Consider the following 24391-nt stretch of genomic DNA (forward strand, 5'->3'; position numbering starts at 1 on the left):
GCCTCATCAAGACTTGTTTCGGAACTAGGGGCGTTGTCTCACAAGAGTCCCTACTTAATTTCCATGAGGACAGAGCTGAACTCAGAACTCGTCAGCAATTTCTTCCTAAAGTGGTGTCCGCTTTTTCACATCAACCAACCTATTGTGGTTCCGGCTGTGACGGACACCTCTGCTACTTCAAAGTCTTTGGATGTTGTGAGGGCTTTGAAGGTGTATCTAATGAGAACAGCTCGTCACAGAAAATGTGACTCCCTGTTCGTTCTCTATGATCCCAAGAAAATTGGGTATCCTGCTTCAAAGCAGTCTATTGCACGCTGGATCAAGCTCACGATCCAGCATGCTTAGTCCACGGCAGGATTGCCAGTTCCAAAATCTGTACAGGCCCACTCTTCTAGGTCGGTGGGTTCCTCTTGGGCGGCTGCCCAGGGTGTCTCGGCTTTACAGCTCTGCCGAGCAGCTACTTGGTCAGGTTCAAACACGTGTGCAAAGTCCTACAAGTACGATACTTTGGCCTCTGAGGACCTTCAGTTGGTCAATCAGTTCTGCAGGAACCTCAGCAATTTCCCACCCGGTTTGGGAGCTTTGGAACTTCCCCATGGTACTAAATGGATTCCCAGTATCCTCTAGGACGTAAGAGAAAATAGGATTTTAATTACTTACTGGTAAATCCTTTTCTCGTAGTCCGTAGAGGATACTGGGCACCCGCCCAGGTGCTTCGTTCTTCCTGCACTGTTACTTGGTTCAGTTATGTTGCTGTTCCTGGTTTCAAGTTTGGTTAGCATGGCTTTCTTCTTGTTTTGTGTGTGCTGCTTCGTAATCTCACCACTTTCCTTATCTATCCTTCTCTCTAAGTATGTCCGTCTCCTCGGGCACAGTTTCCTAGACTGAGTCTAGTAGGAGGGAAATAGAGGGAGGAGCCAGCGCACACTATCAAATTCTTAAAGTGCCCAAGGATCCTAGTGGAACCGTCTATACCCCATGGTACTAAATGGATTCCCAGTATTTCCCCTATTATGTGTTTGGGAATATGGATTGGATCATTTGTTGCTCTGGATTATTGTCTCCTCTGAATAACATCGGGAGGAACACAAAGGGATCGATCCCCAATTCAAAAGGGAATTTATTTCTGTATTGTATTGCGTTTGGTCGCATCCATTTCTTTGTGACTGGCGTCAGCGCTATGGGGCTTATTCCGCTTTCAGCTTCTCCTTACTTGTATTAGGTTCTAGTGTGGAGCCTAGAATACGCCCCAGGCTGCTCCGTGCTGTGGTAAAGCTCCCATACTGTACTGTAACTTTGATTCATATTTGTAAGTGAAACAAAAAAAAGCAATCAACTGGGTAACACCATGTGCACTGCAGGTGGGGCAGATGTAACATGTGCAGAGAGAATTAGATATGGGTGGGTTATTGTCATGAGCCACCGCTGTGGCTCATTCCTGTTTATGTTTTTATGTTGTGAGTCTGTTGTATTTCTGTTAGCATTCCAGGTTTTCTTATGTACTTGTTTGTGTTAAGTGTAACTGCAGCCTGTCTCCTGTATGTGTGGTCTGTGCAGTTTCACCTGTCAGATAATTAGGCCATGTTTTCCTGCATTCTCAGTGCATTTCATATTCCTGCAGATTCCTGTGTGTTCAGCTTCAGTATAATTAGGAGTTTTGTCTGTGTGTGTGTAGCTGAACAGATGCATTGAGTCTCCTCATCAGAGGGCCTAGTCTTCCTGGCTACTCTGATTGGCAATTGCTCCTAAGATTACCCAGCCTGCCCTGAATCTGAGGCTGGTTATGGCTTGAAGCTTAGTGTTCCTCATAGTACCTGTGTCCGGCCCCTGTTCCTTGGTGAATCTAGAATCTATACAGTTGTGCTATTATAACACTGGTGATACCCAGTCCAGTCAGAATCCTGTGTACCCTGTCCTGCCAGAATCCTGAGTTCATTACCTGTCACCAGAGTCCCTGACTGCACATGTGAGACCAAGCCTGGAAGTACTTTCAGACAGCTCCAGCCTTACCTTGCCTTGTCTTGCTTTGTCCTGCCTTGCCTGGAATCCAGGGGTCTCTTGCAGCTAAGTACTCTTGTTATCTGTACCTTGCCTTGCTCTGCCAAGCTCCTTTAGGAACTCACTGCTAATTAATTATTACTCATACCATCCTGTGTATTGTACATGTCTATACGGTCTTGTTGCTAATAACATCCTGTGCTTTGTAGTATATACATATTTTATTTTGTATTAATATTATATTCCAACCTGTGCATTGTTGCACTCATGTAACTTTGGTTATTTCTCTCTGTCCGCGTGTAGTGCAGCGGTATCTAGATGGGGTTCAGTGTACGTCTCACCGTACTGCAACCTACTCTTGCCCAGCCTCCAATACCCGCCTTGTCTATACAAAAAAACAAGGGGGCATCTGAGTACAGGGTGGACCTAATTCACCCTGGAGAGGCGGCTGCTAGAGGCGAAGTATTTGGCTGCAGGAGGCTAAAAGACTGCTGGGCAAGGGTAATTGCGTGAGCATCACAAAGAACCACCAGATAGCCCATAGCCCACTGTAGTCCGCATAACAGTTATATTGTTTCTGTGCAGGGTAAATACTGGCTGCTTTATTCTATACACTGCAGTTTAGATTTCTGTTTGAACCCCAATCTAACGCTCTCTGCACATGTTACATCTGCCCCACCTGCAGTCCATTTGCTTGATTTTTTGCTTTACTTACAAACATGAACCAGGCCCACAGTCACCTGGCTGCCTGGACACACATTCCAGTGGGAGGGCGATGTTCTCTCCCCCTCCATCCCTAAAGCACACACTCACAGCGAAACACAGTATCAGTATCTTCACACGTCATATGCCTAGAGATATTACATACAGGCAATACACCTATATAACAAGAGGGACTATTATATCACAGTATTACCTACATATTATACCAACATGTTCAGATTCATCAATACAGTGCCCCATTAATGTCCAGCAGACAGACCTGGTCACAGCAGCCGTGCACCCTCCTGGTTGCTCCGTGTCACAGGCGCTGTCCCCTCCCCACACACAGGATGCACTGACACCTGGTATTATTACTATTAGCGCTCATTTATAGGCGTCACAAAGATCCACTGCGTCGTACAGAGCAATGATACTAAATAGGGAGAACTAGCTGCATGACCCCTCTGCATGCAGGGCCGAATTGTGGCCCCCGATAAATTGTGACCCCCGATAAATTGTGACCCCCTTCCTTCCCTGTTCTTGTAAGATGAGTTTGTAAGATGTATTAATCTGGGGAAGGCATAAGGAAGTGATAAACCAGTGATATGTGCAAGGTGATACACGCACCAGCCAATCAGCTCCAATATGTAAATGAACAGTTAGGAGCTGATTGGCTGCTGCATATATCACTGGTTTATCACTTCCTTATGCCGTCTCCAGGCTTAATACATCTGCCCCAGTGTGATTAATAGTGTAGAGCAGTTTATTTATGTCTGGGGGGGGAGGGGGGGTTTGGATAATAGAAATGGAGAAAGAGGCAGTCAGAGGGGAGAGGTAAGGGGGAGACATTCTGCTGACATAATCTAAGTAATTACATGATAGAGACATAAAGTATAAGTGGAACATTCCACAAAGCAGAAAAATAAGTGCACAATAAAAGTGCGTTTGTGAGATGTCTCAAGATGCGTCCAGCTCAAAGACCGCGGTAACTGTGTTATGCGCACATCAGATGCAAATCAGGCCTGCATAAGGCGCGCATCCGGCGTACAACAGTCATATCAGGCGTGCATTAGGAATACATACGGCGTGCATCCGGTGTACCACATGCTAACATCAGGGGTACAACAGGTACACATCATGCCTAAGGGATGTGCAGAGATGGAGTGTGACAGTGTTAGTAGTAAGAGCTACAGTCACGTTATACACAACATAATGATATAATAATATAGACAGACGAGGAGACAATGGGGCAGATGTATTAACCTGGGGAAGGCATAAGGAAGTGATAAACCAGTGATATGTGCAAGGTGATAAAGGCACCAGCCAATCAGCTCCAATATGTAAATTAACAGTTAGGATCTGATTGGCTGGTGCTTTTATCACCTTGCACATATCACTGGTTTATCACTTCTTTATGCCTTTTGTAGGTTAATACATCTGCCCCATTGGGCCTAATTCAGACCTGATGGGTAGGCTGCTTTTCGTACAGGCTGAGATCAGGTCTGAACTGCGCATGCGTATGCACCGCAATGCGCAGGCGCGTCGGTCCGCAGCGCCAACAGTGACGGGGATGGTGCGAGAAAAGCGTTCGCACGGGCAATCGCAAGGAGACTGACAGGAAGAGGCCATTTGTGGGTGGCAACTGACCGTTTTTTAAGGCGTGTCTGGAGAAACGCAGGAGGGACCAGGCGTTTGGAGGGAGGGTTTCTGACGTCAGCTCCGATCATCGCACTGGAAGAGTAAGTCCTGGGCTGTGCAGAGACTACACAAACTTCTATTTGTGCATCTCTCCTGCACATGCGATCTCACCTCTGCACAGCGATTTCCCCCTCCCCCTGTGGGTGGCGACTACCTGATCGCAGGGATGCAAAAAACGCCTGCTAGCGATCAGGTCTGAGTTAGGCCCACTGCTTGGACCGTTATTAGTAAATGTGAGAGTGGTTGTAATGTGGAAGACGTGTGACAGGTGGCTCCTCCTCGTGTCTGCCTTTTGTGGTTATTATTTGATGTAATATTCTATTCTACGCACAGATCTGTGCCTTCCAATAGCGCAGTCTTTATGGATCACATGTGCGTCCGTTTCTGCTGATTTGTTCTGAAATGACCAAACTGGCTGATTACATGAATTCCTCTACCAGGAACAATCATAGTTGCTGGTTTATTTCTAATTCAGCATTTCCGAGAGTTTTGCAGTTACTATCCCTGCTGTTTAGATACACAATGTTCTCTGTCTGTCTGGTGCTTTGATACAGTATCCCCTCACTTTCATTGTAATGATTCCTAGTGCAAACATTGCCTGTGTACTCACTGATGGAGAATTTCCTTTCTCAATGTCACAGCATGGAGAGGAAGTGTCCGCAGCAGCCAGCGATTTGGCAATGGTATTAACCCGCGGGTTGAGCCTGGAGCACCAGAAAAGCAGCCGTGACTCTCTGCAATATTCTAGTGGCTATAGCACTCAAACTACCACCCCTTCCTGTTCCGAGGACACTATCCCATCACAAGGTAAAGCATGTGCTGTTCACTAATCGGAATCATTTACTACTCCCAGGACACAATCCCATCACATGTACACCATGTATACAAACCACAACCATTTCCTACTCCCAGGACACAATCCCATCACATGTAGACCATGTACACAATTCACAACAATGTTCTGCTCCCAGGACACAATCCCATCACATGTAAGTTATGTACACAATTCACAACAATATCCTGATCCCAGGACACAATTCCATCACATGTAAGCCATGTACACAATTCACAATAATGTTCTGCTCCCAGGACACAATCCCATCACATGTAAGCCATGTACACAATTCACAACAATGTTCTGCTCCCAGGACACAATCCCATCACATGTAAGCCATGTACACAATTCACAACAATGTTCTACTCCCAGGACACAATCCTATCACATGTAAGCCATGTACACAATTCACAACAATGTTCTACTCCCAGGACACAATCCTATCACATGTAAGCCATGTACACAATTCACAACAATGTTCTGCTCCCAGGACACAATTCCATCACATGTAAGCCATGTACACAATTCACAACAATGTTCTACTCCCAGGACACAATCCTATCACATGTAAGCCATGTACACAATTCACAACAATGTTCTACTCCCAGGACACAATCCTATCACATGTAAGCCATGTACACAATTCACAACAATGTTCTACTCCCAGGACACAATCCTATCACATGTAAGCCATGTACATAATTCACAACAATGTTCTGCTCCCAGGATGCAATCGTATCACATGTAAGTCATGTACACAATTCACAACAATATCCTGATCCCAGGACACCATTCCATCACATGTAAGCCATGTACACAATTCACAACAATGTTCTGCTCCCAGGACACAATCCTATCACATGTAAGCCATGTACATAATTCACAACAATGTTCTGCTCCCAGGATGCAATCCCATCACATGTAAGCCATGTACGCAATTCACAACAATGTTCTGCTCCCTGGACACAGTCCCATCACATGTAAGCCATGGACACAATCCCATCACGTGTAAGCCATGTACATAATTCACAACAATGTTCTCCTCCCAGGATGCAATCCCATCACATGTAGGCCATGTACACAATTCACAACAATGTTCTGCTCCCAGGACACAATCCTATCACATGTAAGCCATGTACACAATTCACAACAATATCCTGCTCCCAGGACACAACCTATCACATGTAAGCCATGTACACAATACACAACAATGTTCTGCTCCCAGGACACAATCCTATTACATGTAAGCCATGTACACAATTCACAACAATATCCTGCTCCCAGGACACAACCTATCACATGTAAGCCATGTACACAATTCATAACAATGGCCCTCATTCTGAGTTGTTCGCTCGTTGCCGAGTTTCGCTATATTGCGATTAGTCGCTTACTGCGCATGCGCAAGGTTCGCAGAGCGCATGCACTTAGTTATTTTACTCAAAAGTTTGGTATTTTACTCACGGCATAACAAGGATTTTTCATCGTTCTGGTGATCGGAGGGTGATTGACAGGAAGTGGGTGTTTCTGGGCGGAAACTGGCCATTTTATGGGTGTGTGCGAAAAAACGCTGGCGTTTCTGGGAAAAACGCGGGAGTGTCTGAAGAAACGGGGGAGTGTCTGGGCGAACACTGGGTGTGTTTGTGACGTCAATCCAGGAACGAAACTGACTGAACTGATCGCAATGTAGGAGTAAGTCTCGAGCTACTCAGAAACTGCAAGGAAATTTCTATTCGCAATACTGCTAATCTTTCGTTCGCAATTCTGCTAAGCTAAAATACACTCCCAGAGGGCGGCGGCCTAGCGTGTGCAATGCTGCTAAAAGCAGCTAGCGAGCGAACAACTCGGAATGAGGGCCAATGTTCTGTTCCCAGGATGCAATCCCATCACATACAAGCCATGTACACAATTCACAACAATATCCTGCTCCCAGGACACAATCCTATCACATATAAGCCATGTACACAATTCACAACAATGTTCTGCTCCCAGGACGCAATCCAATCACATGTAAGCCATGTACATAATTCACAACAATGTTCTGCTCCCAGGATGCAATCCCATCACATGTAAGCCATGTACACAATTCACAAAAATGTTCTGCTCCCAGGATGCAATCCCATCACATGTAAGCCATGTACACAATTCACAACTATGTTCTCCTCCCAGGATGTAATCCTATCACATGTAGGCCATGTAAACAATTCACAACAATGTTCTGCTCCCAGGACACAATCCTATCACATGTAAGCCATGTACACAATTCACAATAATGTTCTGCTCCCAGGACACAATCCCATCACATGTAAGCCATGTACACAATTCACAACAATGTTCTGCTCCCAGGACACAATCCCATCACATGTAAGCCATGTACACAATTCACAACAATGTTCTACTCCCAGGACACAATCCTATCACATGTAAGCCATGTACACAATTCACAACAATGTTCTACTCCCAGGACACAATCCTATCACATGTAAGCCATGTACACAATTCACAACAATGTTCTACTCCCAGGACACAATCCTATCACATGTAAGCCATGTACACAATTCACAACAATGTTCTGCTCCCAGGACACAATTCCATCACATGTAAGCCATGTACACAATTCACAACAATGTTCTACTCCCAGGACACAATCCTATCACATGTAAGCCATGTACACAATTCACAACAGTGTTCTACTCCCAGGACACAATCCTATCACATGTAAGCCATGTACACAATTCACAACAATGTTCTACTCCCAGGACACAATCCTATCACATGTAAGCCATGTACATAATTCACAACAATGTTCTGCTCCCAGGATGCAATCGTATCACATGTAAGTCATGTACACAATTCACAACAATATCCTGATCCCAGGACACCATTCCATCACATGTAAGCCATGTACACAATTCACAACAATGTTCTGCTCCCAGGACACAATCCTATCACATGTAAGCCATGTACATAATTCACAACAATGTTCTGCTCCCAGGATGCAATCCCATCACATGTAAGCCATGTACACAATTCACAACTATGTTCTCCTCCCAGGATGTAATCCTATCACATGTAGGCCATGTAAACAATTCACAACAATGTTCTGCTCCCAGGACACAATCCTATCACATGTAAGCCATGTACACAATTCACAATAATGTTCTGCTCCCAGGACACAATCCCATCACATGTAAGCCATGTACACAATTCACAACAATGTTCTGCTCCCAGGACACAATCCCATCACATGTAAGCCATGTACACAATTCACAACAATGTTCTACTCCCAGGACACAATCCTATCACATGTAAGCCATGTACACAATTCACAACAATGTTCTACTCCCAGGACACAATCCTATCACATGTAAGCCATGTACACAATTCACAACAATGTTCTACTCCCAGGACACAATCCTATCACATGTAAGCCATGTACACAATTCACAACAATGTTCTGCTCCCAGGACACAATTCCATCACATGTAAGCCATGTACACAATTCACAACAATGTTCTACTCCCAGGACACAATCCTATCACATGTAAGCCATGTACACAATTCACAACAGTGTTCTACTCCCAGGACACAATCCTATCACATGTAAGCCATGTACACAATTCACAACAATGTTCTACTCCCAGGACACAATCCTATCACATGTAAGCCATGTACATAATTCACAACAATGTTCTGCTCCCAGGATGCAATCGTATCACATGTAAGTCATGTACACAATTCACAACAATATCCTGATCCCAGGACACCATTCCATCACATGTAAGCCATGTACACAATTCACAACAATGTTCTGCTCCCAGGACACAATCCTATCACATGTAAGCCATGTACATAATTCACAACAATGTTCTGCTCCCAGGATGCAATCCCATCACATGTAAGCCATGTACGCAATTCACAACAATGTTCTGCTCCCTGGACACAGTCCCATCACATGTAAGCCATGGACACAATCCCATCACGTGTAAGCCATGTACATAATTCACAACAATGTTCTCCTCCCAGGATGCAATCCCATCACATGTAGGCCATGTACACAATTCACAACAATGTTCTGCTCCCAGGACACAATCCTATCACATGTAAGCCATGTACACAATTCACAACAATATCCTGCTCCCAGGACACAACCTATCACATGTAAGCCATGTACACAATACACAACAATGTTCTGCTCCCAGGACACAATCCTATCACATGTAAGCCATGTACACAATTCACAACAATATCCTGCTCCCAGGACACAACCTATCACATGTAAGCCATGTACACAATTCATAACAATGGCCCTCATTCTGAGTTGTTCGCTCGTTGCCGAGTTTCGCTATATTGCGATTAGTCGCTTACTGCGCATGCGCAAGGTTCGCAGAGCGCATGCACTTAGTTATTTTACTCAAAAGTTTGGTATTTTACTCACGGCATAACAAGGATTTTTCATCGTTCTGGTGATCGGAGGGTGATTGACAGGAAGTGGGTGTTTCTGGGCGGAAACTGGCCATTTTATGGGTGTGTGCGAAAAAACGCTGGCGTTTCTGGGAAAAACGCGGGAGTGTCTGAAGAAACGGGGGAGTGTCTGGGCGAACACTGGGTGTGTTTGTGACGTCAATCCAGGAACGAAACTGACTGAACTGATCGCAATGTAGGAGTAAGTCTCGAGCTACTCAGAAACTGCAAGGAAATTTCTATTCGCAATACTGCTAATCTTTCGTTCGCAATTCTGCTAAGCTAAAATACACTCCCAGAGGGCGGCGGCCTAGCGTGTGCAATGCTGCTAAAAGCAGCTAGCGAGCGAACAACTCGGAATGAGGGCCAATGTTCTGTTCCCAGGATGCAATCCCATCACATACAAGCCATGTACACAATTCACAACAATATCCTGCTCCCAGGACACAATCCTATCACATATAAGCCATGTACACAATTCACAACAATGTTCTGCTCCCAGGACGCAATCCAATCACATGTAAGCCATGTACATAATTCACAACAATGTTCTGCTCCCAGGATGCAATCCCATCACATGTAAGCCATGTACACAATTCACAAAAATGTTCTGCTCCCAGGATGCAATCCCATCACATGTAAGCCATGTACACAATTCACAACTATGTTCTCCTCCCAGGATGTAATCCTATCACATGTAGGCCATGTAAACAATTCACAACAATGTTCTGCTCCCAGGACACAATCCTATCACATGTAAGCCATGTACACAATTCACAAAAATGTTCTGCTCCCAGGATGCAATCCCATCACATGTAAGCCATGTACACAATTCACAACTATGTTCTCCTCCCAGGATGTAATCCTATCACATGTAGGCCATGTAAACAATTCACAACAATGTTCTGCTCCCAGGACACAATCCTATCACATGTAAGCCATGTACACAATTCACAACAATATCCTGCTCCCAGGACACAACCTATCACATGTAAGCCATGTACACAATTCATAACAATGGTAATCTGTTCCCACGATGCAATCCCATCACATACAAGCCATGTACACAATTCACAACAATATCCTGCTCCCAGGACACAATCCTATCACATATAAGCCATGTACACAATTCACAACAATGTTCTGCTCCCAGGATGCAATCCCATCACATGTAAGCCATGTACATAATAATATCCTGCTCCCAGGACACAATCCTATCACATATAAGCCATGTACACAATTCACAACAATGTTCTGCTCCCAGGATGCAATCCTATCACATGTAAGCCATGTACACAATTCACAACAATGTTCTGCTCCCAGGATGCAATCCCATCACATGTAAGCCATGTACACAATTCACAACAATGTTCTGCTCCCAGGATGCAATCCTATCACATGTAAGCCATGTACACAATTCACAACTATGTTCTCCTCCCAGGATGTAATCCTATCACATGTAAGCCATGTACACAATTCACAACAATGTTCTGCTCCCAGGATGCAATCCCATCACATGTGTACATGGCTTACAATTCACAACAATGTTCTCCTCCCAGGACACAATCCCATCACATGTAAGCCATGTACACAATTCACAACAATGTTCTGCTCCCAGGATGCAATCCCATCACATGTAAGCCATGTACACAATTCACAACAATGTTCTGCTCCCAGGATGCAATCCTATCACATGTAAGCCATGTACACAATTCACAACTATGTTCTCCTCCCAGGATGTAATCCTATCACATGTAAGCCATGTACACAATTCACAACAATGTTCTGCTCCCAGGATGCAATCCCATCACATGTGTACATGGCTTACAATTCACAACAATGTTCTCCTCCCAGGACACAATCCCATCACATGTAAGCCATGTACACAATTCACAACAATGTTCTGCTCCCAGGATGCGATCTCATCATAAAGTCTGATGATTTATACTGTACAGCACAACAATGGGTTATGTGACCTCCTCTTGTTTCCCCCGCAACAGGCTCCGACTATGACTGTTATTCCGTGAATGGAGACGCAGACGGCGACGGCTCCGGTGACTTTGACAGATCTTCTACTGTTCCCAGGAGCAGCAGCTTGGCGCAGAACTACCGCCGCATGCTGCAAACCAAGCGCCCAGCCTCTACAGCTGGCCTGCCTTGTGCCATGCCACCCTCTGGTTCTGCTCCACCACCACCGCAGTCTGGATCTACTCCGGGGGTGGCAACAATAAGACGTACTCCTTCCACCAAACCCACAGTCAGACGCACTTTATCCAATGCTGGACCCATTCCATGCCGCCCCCCAATTGTGCCAGTAAGAACCCCCACTGTGCCAGACTCTCCCAGTGGGGGGCTGGGAGGACGTTCCCGCGTTGGAAGTGAGGAGTGTGTTTTTTATCTAGGATGTGATGACGGAAGCCCACTGGACTATGCCAAGTCTTCCCCTAAACGTCTCAGTCTCCCCAATGCCGCCTGGGGAGGGGCGGGGGAAATGTCCGTGTACGGAGGTGGTGGAGGGGATGAGGAAGACATGGGAGGAGGTCTTCTGGCTGCCAATCGGCACAGTCTGGTTGAGAAAATTGGCGAGCTTGTAGCAGGGGCGCATGCCCTAGGGGATGGTCAGTTCCCTTTTCCCTCAGCTCCAGACAAGAGTCAGGTTCCAGCACCAACAGGTGGAGGGAGTGTATCAGAACCCCCAGCCGGTGACATGCTGGCTTCCATACGCAGAGGGGTACGGTTACGCCGGACCCTGACTAACGACCGGTCTGCACCCCGTATCTTGTGATGTGGGCTGATTGGTTGATAGGCTTGAGGATTGGTGCTCCAAACGGGGAGGGGAGTGACACCTACTGTGAGGCACGGAATGCAAACCTGGAAACCAAGGGGTGCTTAACCGTTTCAGGTTTATCCAGACCTAGAGGGGTTAAGTTTGGTGACTGACCAAAATGTTGAAACCATTCCAAGCTAAAAGAACGAATCAGTTGCTAATACTTTACAGACCATTTATTTTCCTGGCATTTAACATTATTTTAAATAACATCACAATTGTGATTCAGATAAATGGTAGGTAAGTATTTCCAGGTTTATCACCGCTTTGAAAATAAGATTAAGCTACAGTATATCTACACAAACTTACATCACCGAGTCAGGCACATACACTGTATCTCACTCCATTCCTTGCTAGAGGTCACGCCATGTTGGTGCACAATCTGACTGCTGCTTCCGTGCTGATATAACCTGGGATCTGGCTGCAATGAACATAGAAAGACATCAAATTCTAACACAGGAAATACACCTTGTCCGGGCGCTCATTCCATAGTTATATGTGGGTATAATTCAGCAAATTCTACTTCTCAGTGCCAACTTCTGTGCTGGCTATCACCATGTGCACCGACCAGCTATCACCATGTGCACTGGCGAACTGTTGCCATGTGTACCGTCCGTCTGTTACCATGTGTACCGGCCAGCTATCACCATGTGCACTTGCCAACTGTTACCATGTGTACCGGTCGACTGTTGCCATGTGTACCATCCATCTGTTGCCATGTGTACCGGCCGACTGTTGCCATGTGTACCGTCCGTCTGTTGCCATGTGTACCGTCCGTCTGTTGCCATGTGTACCGTCCGACTGTTACCATGTGTACCGGTCGACTGTTACCATGTGTACCGGTCGACTGTTACCATGTGTACCGGTTGACTGTTACCATGTGTACCGGATGGCTGTTACCATGTCTACCGGCCAGCTGTTACCATGTGTAATGGCGGGTGACTGTTACCATGTGTACTAGGTGACTGTTACCATGTGTACCGGCCAGCTGTTACCATGTGTAATAGCGGGTCACTGTTACCATGTGTACCGGGTGACTGTTACCATGTGTAGCGCATGGCTGTTACTATGTGTACCGGGTGACTGTTACCATGTGTAGCGGATGGCTGTTACCATGTGTAATGGCGGGTGACTGTTACCATGTGTATCGGCCAGCTGTTACCATGTGTAATGGTGGGTGACTGTTACCATGTGTAGCGGATGGCTGTTACCATGTGTACCGGCTCGCTATAACCATGTGTACCAGCCAGCTGTTACCATGGTTGCTGGCAGGCTGTTACCATTCGTCCATGCGGGCTGTTACCATGTGTACCGGTCGGCTGTTACTGTGTGTAACGGCCAACTGTTATCGTGTGTACTGGCTGGCTGTTGCCATGTGTACCGGATGGCTGTTACCATGTCTACCGGCCGGCTACTACCATGTGTACTGGGTGGCTGTTACCATGTGTACCGCCCAGCTGTTACCATGTGTACCGCCCGGCTATTACCATGTGTTCCGAATGACTGTTATCATGTGTACCGACCGGCTACCATGTGTACCGTCTGGCTATAACCATGTGTACCAGATGACTGTTACCATGCGTTCCTGCCAGCTGTTACCATGTTCAATTTGCCGGCTGTTGGGATACCGACAATCAGGATACCGACGCCGGAATCCCGACAGCTGACAATACCGCCAGCCAATGTCCCGGCAAAACAGGACTATTCCATTCGTGGGTGTCCATGAGACCCATAGAGTGGGAGTAGAACCTGTGGCGAGCCCGCCAGGAGACTCTTTGCGCTCGTACTGCTGCCGGCTTTCTGCCGGCAGGATGTCACTATCAGTATATGGACAGCCGGCATCCCGCCTGCCGGTAAATCATACTGAATCCTGTGTAATGTCTTGTATCCCGGCATAATAGAGTGTAAACGGTGCCTGAATTGCATTGCTCTGGTTGGCTCGTTCTGATACACATAGACCCATTTTAAAAATAGGCGTTTTAGGGAATATATTAATATATTAATTCTGTCCCGGCAGTGGTATATACTGGTTGTTGCCTATGTTCATTGTGGCCTGGGTGTACAGGTGTATATTTTGGCTCAGGAATTGTGTCTGTGGGCGGCGTGTAGTGTCACATGGGATGTTATATACATTATATATTATATACAGCACAGACCACACACACTGTTCCCTGTTAGTGGATTGTCTCAGTGTATAAGGAAATGACAAGTGGCTTGTACTCTCACAGTGACATGACAAGTGCCACGTGCCGTGTGCTGCGCCACAGTCCCCTTTGCCACACACGGTACGTGGAAACTACATAGAGTCCTGGACCCAGGTGCCGTGTGCTGTGCCACAGTCACCTCTGCCACCCACAGTACATGGGGTACTACATAGAGTCCAGAACGCAGGTGCCGTGTGCTGTGCCACAGTCCCCTCTGCCACACACAGTACATGGGGGTACTACATAGAGTCCAGAACGCAGGTGCCAAGTGCCGTGTGTTGTGCCACAGTCCCCTCTGCCACACATAGTACATGGGAAACTACATAGAGTCCTGGACGCAGGTGCCACATGCCGTGTGCTGTGCCACAGTCCCCTCTGCCACACACAGTACGCGGGGTACTACATAGAGTCCAGGATGCAGGTGCCACGTGCCGTGTGCTGTGCCACAGTCACCTCTGCCACCCACAGTACATGGGGTACTACATAGAGTCCAGAACGCAGGTGCCGTGTGCTGTGCCACAGTCCCCTCTGCCACACACAGTACATGGGGGTACTACATAGAGTCCAGAACGCAGGTGCCACGTGCCGTGTGTTGTGCCACAGTCCCCTCTGCCACACATAGTACATGGGAAACTACATAGAGTCCTGGACGCAGGTGCCACATGCCGTGTGCTGTGCCACAGTCCCCTCTGCCACACACAGTACGCGGGATACTACATAGAGTGCAGGTGCCACGTGCCGTGTGCTGTGCCACAGTCACCTCTGCCACCCACAGTACATGGGGTACTACATAGAGTCCAGAACGCAGGTGCCGTGTGCTGTGCCACAGTCCCCTCTGCCACACACAGTACATGGGGGTACTACATAGAGTCCAGAACGCAGGTGCCACGTGCCGTGTGTTGTGCCACAGTCCCCTCTGCCACACATAGTACATGGGAAACTACATAGAGTCCTGGACGCAGGTGCCACATGCCGTGTGCTGTGCCACAGTCCCCTCTGCCACACACAGTACGCGGGGTACTACATAGAGTCCAGGATGCAGGTGCCACGTGCCGTGTGCTGTGCCACAGTCACCTCTGCCACCCACAGTACATGGGGTACTACATAGAGTCCAGAACGCAGGTGCCGTGTGCTGTGCCACAGTCCCCTCTGCCACACACAGTACATGGGGGTACTACATAGAGTCCAGAACGCAGGTGCCACGTGCCGTGTGTTGTGCCACAGTCCCCTCTGCCACACATAGTACATGGGAAACTACATAGAGTCCTGGACGCAGGTGCCACATGCCGTGTGCTGTGCCACAGTCCCCTCTGCCACACACAGTACGCGGGGTACTACATAGAGTCCAGGACGCAGGTGCCACGTGCCGTATGCTGTGCCACACACGGTACGTGGGAACTACATAGAGTCCTGGATGCAGGTGCTGTGCCACAGTCCCCTCTGCCACAGACAGTACGTGGGGAACTACATAGAGTCCTGGACCCAGGTGCCGTGTGCTGTGCCATACATGGTACGTGGGGTACTACACAGAGTCCAGAACGCATGGGGATCTGAGCTGGACTCTACGCCAGTAATTCTGCCTCGGTCCGGAGCACACGCCAGAGAAAGAGTGTTACCGGCGAGCTATACGATTTGTTACTGTACAATTTGTGCCAAATCACCGATGTCTCTGAGACTATACAGCCGCCATGTTTATTACGTGGTCTTATACTAACTTGTGACATCAGACGATAATATGGAAACATTTTCCTTGCCCTACATGGAAGCCGATATCGGGGTTTTGCCCGAATGTTGTAGTAAGGACACGGGGTGGGTCACCGATCAGATGGAACCTTGGAAACTAGTGACAGCAAACGTCATTATTACAGCTTAATGAACACGCCCCGAGGAGAGCAAGCTATTTTTCAGAGATTTTATGCCTTTATGATCACAGAGGCCTCTCTCATACTGTTGTGTAATCTCTGTGCTCCCTACCTTTCCCCCTCTGTAGTAAGGAGGCTCAGTCCCTACTGTCACCCGATGTCCACGCCCTGTCACCCTACCAGGATGCACGCAGCAGGCATAACTGCTGCTGTAGTCCCTGCAATGGGTCTTGTAGACAGACGTGACCAGTATTATTGCAATAAGAGGAACCTGGCTTACTACTACATGTATGTGCAGGGAAGAGGTATTCCTTCTACATACCACGGGCAAGCAACCGGCTGGGAATCTAGCCTAGGCCGAACATTGGTTCATGTCGCCAATTGCCCACCTTCAGGGTGTACAGGTGGCCGGGACTGACTCACCCACCAAGTGGGGGTTTCGGACCACCTGATGAGCCCCCTGTCAGAGGCCTAGAAAGATGTGTCTTAGAACTCTTTGAAACAGGCTGCCCTGGGCCTGGAGATATTATTTGCCCCTGGTAGAGGGCAGTTTTCAATTACTAAGATGTAAGTAACTATGAGGTAATTATAGAGAGGTATTTTTTTCAGAGACTAATTGACAAGATAACTTTATCTCCCCGGGTGGTTTCTCATGAGAAGAGTAACGGGAAAGAGAATATTTTTACGTGGCCGGAGGCTGAGCCAACGGCAGACAAACTAAGAATGAATATTGGTCACAAGGGAACTTGTGAGATACGTAGCTATGTTCTGGCGCCACCTGCTGGTCAGGGTGAAGAAGTACAGTCATTGTACCTCTTGTTGACGTAGGCTTTATGCCCTCATATTGTAACGCTATAATGAAGGCGACACGTGGCAATGGAGAATAGAGATTATGATGAGTAAGTTCGTAGAGCTTTGGAGGGCTCCGAGTGCTGACACACATGGAGGCAGCCATCTTGCGGCCTGAACCGGTTAGAATTGGCTGTTCAGAGTTGCTGCCATCACTGTGTGTAGCCGTGTTCACCTAAACATTACTGTTTTCGCCAAGATCCGTGCTGCCAGCAATAGGGCCTCTCATAAAGATACGTGACTGACACGCAATTTAGAAAATCCATTATTTATGACTCATCTGCGACAAATAAGATATTCCTGATCAAAGATGGGTCATCATCTAGGTGATGTAGGGTATGGGCCGCCCCTGAGGTCTGCCAGATGGAACGTGTGAGGAATAATCTGCATTATTCCCTGATTGCCATACACTGAGAGCAGCATCAGCCCCGGAATGTCCGTCACCCATCACATGACTTAGAGACTACATAGGGAAAGGTCAGGGTATGTGCTGTGGAGGTTATAGCATGTGGAGGAGGTCTTCCTGTGGACAGGTCACGTTTGCGAACCATCACAGCCGGCTGTCCACCTTCATGTACACTTATGGCCTTGTGCGCGCCGTACTGCAGCTTTTACTAAGCTTTCTCCTGTGCTTTCTGGTGAGGTGTCTGGAAGAGGAGGAATGAAAATGTTGCCTTAATTTGTCTGTAGGGCTGTACTCCAATCGCATCACCCTCCATAGTCTGTGACATACCGACTTCTTCACCATTTTCCATGGTAAGGGGCAGGATGTGGATGTAATACCACAATTATCGGTCGCCATTATAGAATACACAACCTCTCATCGTTTCTGCTTTACTTTTTAATAGAACATGGTGTAAATCTGAGTAATCATTCCACCCAAGATATTCTTATATCCCTCCGCAGTTGTCTGCACTGTACGCATTTTTATCCAGCTCTGCGCCACATCCAAGGGCTAAAAAATAAACACATGTCTGGATAATATAAAGACCTTACTTTGAGGCATCGGAGACAGCCAGGAAGATAAACCGTTATCCTTAGGAAAAGCTGCAGAAAGACACGAACAAGCCAATAAATGAGTTATGTGAAAGACGGCAGCCGGTCTGATGTGTGGGGTGTTCTGATGCCGTAAAGAGGGATTGGGCATGTGAATAAGAGGAATTTAGGAAGAGATAAAGACTGTCGCTACAAGTGATAACAAATGAAATGATGTTCAGTTTTATCTGGTACTGTCTTGTCCACCCACTCAAGGATTTTTTTAAATAACAGTCAAGATCTTAGATTAGTTACTAGGTAACATGTCTCCATGATGGAAAAAGGATGTCATGGTGGAGGCTACTAAAGCATTGGAGGTCTCCAATGATGATGGGTGCTGCTACCAAAGCTGCAGATCTCTATTGATGGTTGGTCATGGTGCAAATCTCATCAGCTGGAGACAGTAAATCTGCAGATCCTCTGCATGTGTATGGGTCTGCTAGTTCATCTTCAGGTCCACAATGATGTTATAGGCTGTTAGTGCATTGGGAGGTTTCCAATGAGTGTAGATGCTAATTAAAGCAGGTCTCCATTGATGATAGTAGTGCTAGCAGATAGGGAGGTCTCCAGTGATGGCAGTGGTACTAGCAGATAGGGAGGTCTCCAGTGATGGTAGTGGTGCTAGCAGATAGGGAGTTCTCCAGTGATGGTAATGGTACTAGCAGATGGGGAGGTCTCCAGTGATGGTAGTGGTGCTAGCAGATAGGGAGGTCTCCAGTGATGGCAGTGCTGCTAGCAGATAGGGAGTTCTCCAGTGATGGTAGTGGTACTAGCAGATGGGGAGGTCTCCAGTGATGGTAGTGGTACTAGCAGATAAGGAGTTCTCCAGTGGTGGTAGTGGCACTAGCAGGGAGGCCTCCAGTGATGGTAGTGGTACTAGCAGATGGGGAGGTCTCCAGTGATGGCAGTGCTGCTAGCAGATAGGGAGTTCTCCAGTGATGGTAATGGTACTAGCAGATGGGGAGGTCTCCAGTGATGGTAGTGGTGCTAGCAGATAGGGAGGTCTCCAGTGATGTCAGTGCTGCTAGCAGATAGGGAGTTCTCCAGTGATGGTAGTGTTACTAGCAGATGGGGAGGTCTCCAGTGATGGTAGTAGTACTAGCAGATAAGGAGTTCTCCAGTGGTGGTAGTAGTACTAGCAGATAGGGAGGTCTCCAGTGATGGTAGTGGTACTAGCAGATAAGGAGTTCTCCAGTGGTGGTGGTAGTGGCACTAGCAGGGAGGTCTCCAGTGATGGTAGTGTTACTAGCAGATGGGGAGGTCTCCAGTGATGGTAGTAGTACTAGCAGATAAGGAGTTCTCCAGTGGTGGTAGTGGTACTAGCAGATAGGGAGGTCTCCAGTGATGGTAGTGGTACTAGCAGATAAGGAGTTCTCCAGTGGTGGTAGTGGCACTAGCAGGGAGGTCTCCAGTGATGGTAGTGGTACTAGCAGATGGGGAGGTCTCCAGTGATGGCAGTGCTGCTAGCAGATAGGGAGGTCTCCATTGATGGCAGAGGTGCTAGTAGATAGGGAGGTCTCCAATGATGGTAGTGTTACTAGCAGATAAGGAGTTCTCCAGTGATGGTAGTGGTATTAGCAGATAGGGAGGTCTTCAGTGATGGTAGTGGTACTAGCAGATAAGGAGTTCTCCAGTGATGGTAGTGGTACTAGCAGATAGGGAGGTCTCCAGAGATGGTAGTGGTGCTAGCAGATAGGGAAGTCTCCAGTGATGGTAGTGGTACTAGCAGACCTAGAGGTCTCCAGTGATGGTAGTGGTCTTTGCAGGGAAGTCTCCAGTGACAAGGATGTCTCCAGCAATGGTGGAGGACACTAGTAGAACCACACATCTACAGTGATTACTGAGACTGGCAGCACAGCAATTGGTCTTCATCTTGTAGCTCTGCAGGTCTACCATGGTGGTGAGGAATACTGAAGTAATTAACTTGGTTTGAGACTAAAGACTATGAAAACGGCAAGTTTATTTGATAGTAGGAAATATTTGTTCTTGTAAAGTTAATGGTACCAGAAAGATAAAGCTGATGACAGCATGGTGATTATAGGCAACTGGATAGCTTGGAGGTCTGAGGAAATGTGGAATGTTGCTGAGGGCATCGGGAATATGCAGGCCTGGGTGAGTGACAGTAACTAGCTATTTGGGAGCAGGTTAGGGGGAAGCAGTGGCTCTTAGGCCATGATAAAAAAATTACAGGGGAAGCAGCTGGTGAGTAGCAGGTGGATGTTTTCTTAAGGAGTAATATTCATGTCCAGGATTGGTTTAAGAGTTACTGTCTGGCTTGGCAGTATGGGCGAATAGTGGCTGGCTTGGGGGTATGGGAGGCTAGTGGACGGGCTGGGAGGTATGTCCATGCTCGGGTCGCTAGGTAAGGTTCCTGCTCCTGGCTGTAGTTGCCATTTGTCAGATGAAAGAAATGAGAACAGAGCAACTTTCCACTTCCGAGCAGAGTCTGTGACCATTGCTCAAAGAGCCCATAGCGGAGGGCTCCCCCTATCTATCAGTGTTGGATGCTGCAGGCAGATAGAACCGTCTGTGGACAGGGATGCCAAGCGCTTTCTCACTTATTTCAGAAAGAACCAATTTCTGGGTTCTTGAAGGAAAATACTATAAAGCTCCACCGTAGACTTAATGTAATTCAGCCGCTGCATTGTATGCACACACCACTTCTACTAAACCTTAGTTCTGGTGGAGGTCCTCTCGGTAGCGCCCCGGTAGTCTGTGGCAATACCATATACCTGCCTACTGACCAGATACTGCAATAAACGCGCGCTCTCTATGGGAGTGTCGCCATTTTGCTAACGGGATGATAACGTAATCATTTAATTTGTTTTCCAGGAGTTATAAGATAACGATTATTTGACTTACTTGGAAATAAACGATAGAGGTAGATACACCATTTAACACTTTTACCAACAGCTATGCATTATATTGTCATGGGTTACTGAGTGTCCCCTTGGTAGTAGAGAAGAGGAACCGAGGAACGGCTACTGGAAGCACAATACACTCTCCTCCCTCAGCCTCTTCTGTACACTTCTATATCCTTTTCTATCTACCCTTCTGTGGGGGAGGGAGGGGGTATTAATCTTGTGGGGTTCCCTTTATATAAGCTCCCTGCCCTGTGTGTGTCTATAACACAAAGCACTGTTGTCGTTGTACAGACCTCTTACACTGGATATGTGTGTCTACGTTTGTACCTGTGTATTTTCACATACCTATATCTTTCATCTATTTGCCTGAACCGCGGGGCAGACTGAAGCGTTTGCTTTTATCCATGTTGTCACCTCATTTTGTATGACGTCAGAGGTACGGGCGGGGTGGGGGCTGCCCGCCTCGCTCATGACGTCTCACTGTGTCCTTCCGATGTGCAAACGTCTTCTGCTCTTGCTGTTGACTGTTCTCTATTGTATTCTGTTTTCTACGTGTTATTTTGTGCCCCTCTCCTGACTACGCCTTTTTATTTAAGAGCAAAACGATTCTTTTTCTAGTCATCCGTTTTTTCACTCAGAATTGCGCTGATTGGTAACTCCGCACTGTGACGATCCAGTATTAATAAACTTGTACTGTACAAATGCCGCTGGTTGTGTCTCTTCTGTCTGGTGCTGTCATTGGCTCTGCTCACTGCATGTAGTACCTGGGACTGTCCAGGAGAATCACAGAATAAGCATCGGACCTTCTCTGCTCACCATCCAGTCATCTGCCCCCAGCTATGGTGCAATGAAAATCATGACTGGGACATAGCTATACCGGGATATACTTTATTTAGGAAGGACAGATGGAAAGAATCAGAGGAGGGGTAGCAATGTATGTTAAAAAAAAAGCATAAATACTACCTTAATACAAAGTATTCAAGAAAAACTGAGGCCCTTTGGGTGACGATAGAAACGGGAGAAGCTGATTCTTTGTATCGGGGAGATATACAGGCCACCAGGTCAGGAAGAGGAACTGGGCAAGAACCTATTGTTGCTAGTTCCACTAGAAGTAGGGACATTCTGAATTCCTTGCAGGAATATTCCTTTTGACCTGTCGACGTAGACCCTGTCGACCTAGAGACCCTGTCGACCAATAGTGGTCGACCTAAACACTGTCGACCTGGTTACTATCTACCTTCCATACCACACCCGGCTCCTAAAGTAGATACGCATGTGGGGGGTAATTCCAAGTTGATCGCAGCAGAATTTTTGTTAGCAATTGGGCAAAACCATGTGCACTGCAGGGGAGGCAGATATAACATGTGCAGAGAGAGTTAGATTTGGGTGGGGTGTGTTCAATCTGCAATCTAATTTGCAGTGTAAAAATAAAGCAGCCAGTATTTACCCTGCACAGAAACAAAATAACCCACCCAAATCTTACTCTCTCTACACATGTTATATCTGCCTCTCCTGCAGTGCACATAGTTTTGCCCAATTGCTATAAAAAATCCTGCTGCGATCAACTTGGAATTACCCCCGTGATTCGATTAGTGTGCAAATCTACATTACCGTTGCCTTCAACATCATTAAATGATGTCAAGGATAGGAAAGTGGATTGTTTTTAAAAAAAAACAATTTTTCCCTGTCTGGCGCAGTCATAAGGCCAGCCATGGCTTCAGTTTGGATGGCAAAGGCAGTGGCTGCCTGGGCTGATGCATTGGAGGGGGTTTTTCAATTGCATCCAGAGAGCAAAAATCCCATATAGCACATATAAAACAGACTGCAAAGTTCTTAGAAGAAGCAGCATTGGATATGGGTACAATTGCCTCCAGAGCATTAGCTTCAACAATAGCTGCTCGCAGAGCAGTTTGGCTACGTATGTGGAAAGCTGATTCAGAATCTAAGGGGTAAATTTACTAAGATTCGTATTTTCCCGTTTCAGGTCAAAGTTCAATCACGAATGACATCGAAAGTGTAAAACTGCAACTTTTTGAATTTGTTACGATGGATTTACTAAGCTGTCGTATTCGGGTTTTTCTTTTCTTCCGATGTCGATGTCATTCGTGTTTTTTTTGTGTTTTTTACGGCAGTGATTAGCAAAACACTGCCGACTTTTTTACAATTAATCTCGGCCGGATCTGTGTGATCCGTGCTGGGGTTCTATTTTTTTTTTTTTTTTTAATTAAACACTGTAAAATTTAAAAAAAAAATTGCGTGGGGTCCCCCCTCCTAAGCATAACCAGCCTCGGGCTCTTTGAGCCGATCCTGGTTGCAGAAATATGGGGAAAAAATTGACAGGGGTTCCCCCATATTTAAGCAACCAGCATCGGGCTCTGCGCCTGGTCCTGGTTCCAAAAATACGGGGGACAAAAAGAGTAGGGGTCCCCCGTATTTTTAAAACCAGCACCGGGCTCCACTAGCTGGACAGATAATGCCACAGCCGGGGGTCACTTTTATATAGTGCCCTGCGGCCGTGGCATCAAAAATCCAACTAGTCACCCCTGGCCGGGGTACCCTGGGGGAGTGGGGACCCCTTCAATCAAGGGGTCCCCCCCCCCCAGCCACCCAAGGGCCAGGGGTGAAGCCCGAGGCTGTCCCCCCCCATCCAATGGGCTGCGGATGGGGGGGCTGATAGCCTTTGTTGTAAAAGAAAAGATATTGTTTTTAGTAGCAGTACTACAAGTCCCAGCAAGCCTCCCCCGCATGCTGGTACTTGGAGAACCACAAGTACCAGCATGCAACGGAAAAAGGGGCCCGCTGGTACCTGTAGTACTACTAAAAAAATACCCAAAAAAAGACAAGACACACACACCGTGAAAGTATAATTTTATTACATACATACACACATACATACATACAAAATCGGGAGCTTAGTAAATTTCCCCCTAAGAATGTTTTGGAATCTTTGCCTTTTTCCGGAGATTCTCTTTTTGTAAAGAACTGATAGATATTTTGAAGTCAGAAGCAGACTCCAAGAAGGTAAAGTTTCCTTCTACAATTTCAAACCTACAGTT

The 24391-nt window shown here is 46.9% G+C and overlaps 1 protein-coding gene across 2 annotated transcripts in view; it reads left to right on the forward strand.

Annotated features, from left to right (window-relative positions):
- Positions 1-22038, forward strand: part of MTSS2 (MTSS I-BAR domain containing 2) — a 178086-nt gene extending 156048 nt beyond the window's left edge. For both annotated transcript variants that reach the window (XM_063945862.1, XM_063945861.1), the window contains 2 exons: positions 5040-5205; positions 11695-22038. In XM_063945862.1, coding sequence (XP_063801932.1) covers positions 5040-5205; positions 11695-12479 — 951 coding nt within the window. In that variant the 3' untranslated portion in view covers positions 12480-22038. The remainder of the gene's footprint in view (positions 1-5039; positions 5206-11694) is intronic.
- Positions 22039-24391: the final 2353 nt, after the last annotated feature.

The sequence above is a fragment of the Pseudophryne corroboree genome, chromosome 11 (genome assembly GCF_028390025.1).
Source record: "Pseudophryne corroboree isolate aPseCor3 chromosome 11, aPseCor3.hap2, whole genome shotgun sequence".
In the NCBI taxonomy this organism is placed as follows: Eukaryota; Metazoa; Chordata; class Amphibia; order Anura; family Myobatrachidae; genus Pseudophryne; species Pseudophryne corroboree.